Source organism: Hippoglossus hippoglossus, chromosome 16 (genome assembly GCF_009819705.1).
Source record: "Hippoglossus hippoglossus isolate fHipHip1 chromosome 16, fHipHip1.pri, whole genome shotgun sequence".
NCBI classification, from domain to species: Eukaryota; Metazoa; Chordata; class Actinopteri; order Pleuronectiformes; family Pleuronectidae; genus Hippoglossus; species Hippoglossus hippoglossus.
In genome coordinates, this window is record NC_047166.1 from 10,902,209 (window position 1) to 10,907,481 (window position 5,273).

A 5,273-nucleotide genomic window follows, 5' to 3' on the forward strand; every position below is an offset into this window, starting at 1 on the left:
CTCAACAGAGGATGTAAAGGGCAAACAAAAAAAAAGAGAGTGCGCGAAAGAGGTGAGAGTGACACCTTCGCACCCGGTTGTCAGTTTGCTTGTGGGCCTCTCTCCCCGCACTATCCCGCGCTATCTCCCCTTCATCGTCCCCCTCTCGGTTCTCATGTTTGGTTTTCAGACTGTGAAATCTAAGCCAGGGCAAGCTGTGTCACCCGGGATGAAAGATGTAGAGGGCAGAGGAGAGGGGGCTGAGGAAATAGAGGCTGGGGAAGACCTGGGGGTGGAAATCTGAAGAGGGCTGGAGAGATTTCATCGGGTAGGAGCCTTTGGCAAATTGCCATCCGTCAAAATCTCAATAAGCTCAGTGGGATTTCAAGATCCAATGTAGGTTGATACATAAATTGATTTTAAAAAAGAAGTCAGAGAGATATTTTTATAACATCACAATTTCTTTATTTCACTAAAGATTGTTTTACATTTTAAAACAGTTTCTTAGAGTTTTCTCTATGTACAAATTTACATATAAACATTTACAAAATGATAGATAAAAAACAACTGTAAATAAAACGCAGGAAGTCTCTTCAGTTTGAGGTTTGACAACGTGCAAGTGGGATCACATCTGCAAACATCCGCCAGTGTACCATACCATGATACTGTCGAGAGCGCAGACATGAGTGAAGAACCGACGAGTACGGAAGAGGCTCAGCTCCCTGACAATCCTGCTATCGTTTAGGTTTTAATCTGGTTTGTTTTCTTGATCCGCGGCGCCAAATCACTTCATCATCCACATTATGGATTATGATTCATTACTTACAAAAGGATCCAAATTAATTCAGATGTACTTTGTGTGAAACATATAAATCATTTTACTTCATATTGAGTGCAATGTGTAAAATGTTGACTGAGAACTTCTAGTTTGCACACGAGTCATTAATTTGTTTACTTGTGTTGAGTTACAAGTGAAAAATGTGCGATGTGACACTTTCTGTACTAAACTGTAGAACCTGTCTGCTTCCAGGGATACAACAGGGAGCTGAGTGCTACATGACAAAACTAAAATACTACATAATGTATTGTATAACACGCTGGCAGTGTAGCCAACAACATTTCCAGTACATGATCAATATTTTCTCCACACGAAGAAGGAAAAAAAATGACATTATTGGCAGTTTGAGACCAGTAATACATGCACAGCTGTACCAACAGGTATGAAGATCTGAAATGAGAATGAGAATAACGTGTTCCTTTTGCTTTCAATCCAACTTTGATCCGTGTTATTCAAGTGTGTTGATCCGTTTTGTCCATAATGGCTGAAGATGATCTTAAATGGTCGTTAACGAGAATTCCATCCTCGTAATAAAGTAAGAAAAAAAAAAACGTCTTTGAGGTCTTCTTCTTTGGAACGATCCACGTTCCACATGCACACAAACCAACACATCAAACACACTCACACACACACACACTCTGAAAGCTTTGTCCATGCTTGTATAAAAAAATCTGTATAAAAAAAGAAATCTCTGAGTGTTCATGGTCCCAATGACCTGCATTGGTGTGGTATAGTCTCTGTTATGCTCAGCTTTAGTGCAGCATCGGGACTAATAAGACTGGGATCATGGTGAGGAGGAGTGAGAAGGAAACCAGCTGCACGCCTGAGCTGCCGACGCTCCTCTGGACGTTTGGCTCCAGCACAGCAGGGTCATCTGAGGAGAGAAAAGGGAGGTGAGGTTCAGTTTCAGAACTCACCCAGCTGAGCTCATCTGAGACGCGGCCCTGCTGTGACTATTTTGCATCTGTCTGGTATTTTGTATGAGAATCCTCACCTGCTGGGAGCCGGTTCGAGGGGTTGTGCACTCCTCCAGTGGCAGGAAACTTGACTTTTCCTCCATCTAAACTTTTTCCCACCTCCTCCGCCGCCTTGGATTTGTCGATGTGAGATTTCACAGCGCCTTTGTTTCCGGCTACATCCACTCGCAGCCTCAGACAGTCCTGTCCGTGGTGATGCATCGGCTTGGCTGAAGAAGGACGGAGAGAGGAAAATGTTTGAATACCAGAAACCTCCGAAGCACAACAAGCAGATAAAAAGCCAGTGGTACATGATTATTGATACTTACAGATATAATAGTAGCTCTCTCCCTGTCTGAACTCCTTGCCCAGGGTGAAGGGCGTGAAGCGCTGGAACTTCTCAGAGAATTTCTCAGGCGCGTGGGGAGCGAAGGGCCGTGAGCACTCCCAACGGAGCTGGTCGAAGGAGTGGGGTTTGCACACGTCGTAGTCCTCCTTCTCCACCATGTACAGAACATAGCGCTCAGCTGCATGCGATGACACCTCACCGTGGGCATAGTGGGGGCAGACGATGTCCAAATAGTCATTGATGCGCACTTCCACTGCGTACTCGTCTGACAGGAAGCTGCAGGGAAACAGGAAGAGAGGAGGTTAGTGACAGATGTCCTCGTTTTTTAATTCACATAACACATGAATTACATGGGCAGATATCGTCTGTTTCTTCGCACACGTGTACAACACACGCCCAGGCTCATGGAGAAAACAGGGAATAATAATGAGGGCTAATCACGAATAGAAACGTGCAGCAACAGCAAACAGACTCCCTCACACAAACAAGGCGTGTGTGCTTGTGCAAACCCGCCACTGAGACAGAATTAGCAGGTCGGACTTGTTCACTTTTGTTTTTGGGTAAGAGAACACACCCAGGATCTACTTCAGCCACTTGCACCATCCCACTCACACACCATCTCTCTCTCTCTCCGACAATTTAGCCTTCAGCAGAAACTCACTTCTCACCTGCTTACCGGCAGAAAACATTGTAAATGAAAGGAGCAACCCCCGAGCCCAAAACACATTTCTTCACTTCTTCCATACATCCACTTTTCTGTCCGTACAACTATGTGACTCTTTCTGCCAAGTCTTTTACAGCTGTCTCTACTTTCTTGTTTCTTCTATTTGTGACTGCACAACTGTAATTTCTCTAATTTGCCATCTCTATCTGCATCTCTGTCTCTCAATCTCTCTCCAATTTCATCAAAGACAGAGACACAGTGGGTGGAGACAGCCAGACTGCTGCTCCCCTTCTCTCTTTTCATCTTTACCCTTCATTTAGTTTTATGGCTCTTTTTCAGCCTTCCTGTCTCCTCTTCGCTCACTTCCCATCCTTATTTCCCCCCTGTGTCCTAATGAAGCCGAGATGGTGAAAAATAATGATAAATCCGGTACAGTCCTGCTGCATGGATGCACATTTATGGTAATGTTGCTCAGTGAGAACAAATAAAGCGGATTCGGGGGGGGTTGTGTCAAGTAGAACTTTTACTTATTGTTAATAAACAGCAATGAATGAACTCTAACCCTGTAAAATTCACTTTTACTCCCACGTTACGACTGTGTTTCTCCTTTAAAGTAAACACGATACAGGTGAGGCTGTCCTCATGTGATGCGCGGCTGGCTGACATCCTGGGCGATCGGCCAAGAGCTGGGAGGTGAAGACATATTTTTTATTTTTGTGCGACGCCCATAACATCCTTAAGGGGGTAAAAAAAAAAAACTTGGTTGAAACGAATGACTGCTTGTGTTTTGGTGCGAGAGCGTCGTTTTAGAGAGTGAAAGTGACAGCAAAACACCTCCTGTGTCAGCCATTGTTAATGTGTGTTGCAAGTGTGTGTGTGTGTGTGTGTGTGTGTGTGTGTGTGTGAGCCCGGCATCAAAGCATGTTGTGGCTCCTGTTGTTGTGGCCTCTGTTCGGACCCCCTGGTCGAGTCACAGACACACTGGCTCCAAATGTGGGCCTCTGACCCCTCCTTCCTGCCAGTGTGTGTGTGTGTGTGTGTGTGTGTGTGTGTGTGTGTGTGTGTGTGTGTGTGTGTGTGTGTGTGTGTGTGTGTGTGTGTCATTTAGCGCTAACCTGCTTGTCAAAACACGCTTTGTTAGTCGAGCACAACTCTACACTTGTTATCCAGGGCTAATAAGCTGATCACCATCCTCCACTTACAACCGCTGCTCCCTCTAAGAAAAGCTTCTTTGAAAGTGCGTGCACAGTCCTATGTAGGTATTCATGGGTGTGTGTCTGTGGGTGTGTGTGTGCGTGTGTGTGCGCTCGGCTAAGTACTTCATTGAAAGTAAAAAAGAAAACATCTGTTGCAACCTAATTGGCTAAAAATAATCTCGGCTTTCACCTTGTTCCTCTCGTCTGTGTTTTCTTTGAGCAGAACCAGTAATAACAGAGTCAGAGAAAACAAATCGCTGGAGGATCTCTAGTGGTTCCCTCTGATGTAAAGAGTAGTTTTAAATTGTATGGCATCAGACACCCCACGTCCTTGTTAGTGGCCTGGTCCCCTCTCGGTATGACAAAAAACAGGCTTGTCAAAAGCTACCAGTAACAGATTCTGTTGCTAATTTCATTCATGTCTCACACGTTTAAGAACCCCCCTCCCACCCCTCCCCTTTTATCCTTCTCCTCACCTCCTCCTCCTCCTGCCCTCCATTGGTCTGGCTAATTAAAAGCTGTTAGGGGTCTGGGGCCAATGTGTTCTGTAGAAAAGTTAGGGAGGAGGAATGAATGGGGGTGTAATTATACCCGTTCCCTCCCCAAAGACAGAATGGCTGCAGGCTACAGAACCCCTTCAACCCCTGTACCTTACCCCCTGTGGAGCTTTCACTGCCCTGGCTGCTGTGCATGTGTGTAATGAGTGTGCTCATATGACTGTCCATGTTTTTTTATGGGTGTTTTTGCTTATATCCTGTTCATTCGCGCAACAGTAAAGTAAGAAGGAAAAATCTAGCCCCGTTTTGGACTCGGTCAGAGTTTAAGTGCAAACCCACAAATGTCTTCCACTCCTCCTCACACTATCTACCTTTAAATCTTCACTCATCAAAGCTCCCAAACGCTGGAGACTCCTCTGCGTCTCCCCTCTCCTCCCAACTGGCAGTTCTCAGGAGAGTGAGAGTCGCGTCGACGTGATAGTTGTGTTGTATGCGAGACTGAGAGCCAGGTGTGTAAGTTTGCTGCAAACCTACTTTCCACGCAGCTTCCTCCTCTTCCCTGTGTGTTGGTTTGTCTCTGTGTGTATGTGCATGTTTTCATGGGAGAGGGATTCTCTGAAGACCCTTATTGAGGGCGTCTCACGCCTCAGGCTGAGGAGCACATCTGTTTATCAAGGCCTACTGGAGCCTCTTGTGTGTTGGAGTGTGTGTGTGTGTGTGCGATTTCTTACATGTGAGTGAGGTGTGGGTAAACAGCCAAGGTTGAAGGTGGATGTTTCTCACTATGGAGCTAC

The 5,273-nt window shown here is 45.6% G+C and overlaps 1 protein-coding gene across 1 annotated transcript in view; it reads right to left on the reverse strand.

The window, feature by feature from the left end:
- Window positions 1–421: 421 nt before the first annotated feature.
- efna1b (ephrin-A1b) overlaps window positions 422–5,273 on the reverse strand; it is a 10,951-nt gene continuing 6,099 nt past the window's right edge. Inside the window, exons 2-4 of the mRNA XM_034611500.1 lie at window positions 2,103–2,398; window positions 1,812–2,003; window positions 422–1,691 (exon numbers count right to left, since the gene is read on the reverse strand). Coding sequence (XP_034467391.1) covers window positions 1,570–1,691; window positions 1,812–2,003; window positions 2,103–2,398 — 610 coding nt within the window. The 3' untranslated portion in view covers window positions 422–1,569. The remainder of the gene's footprint in view (window positions 1,692–1,811; window positions 2,004–2,102; window positions 2,399–5,273) is intronic.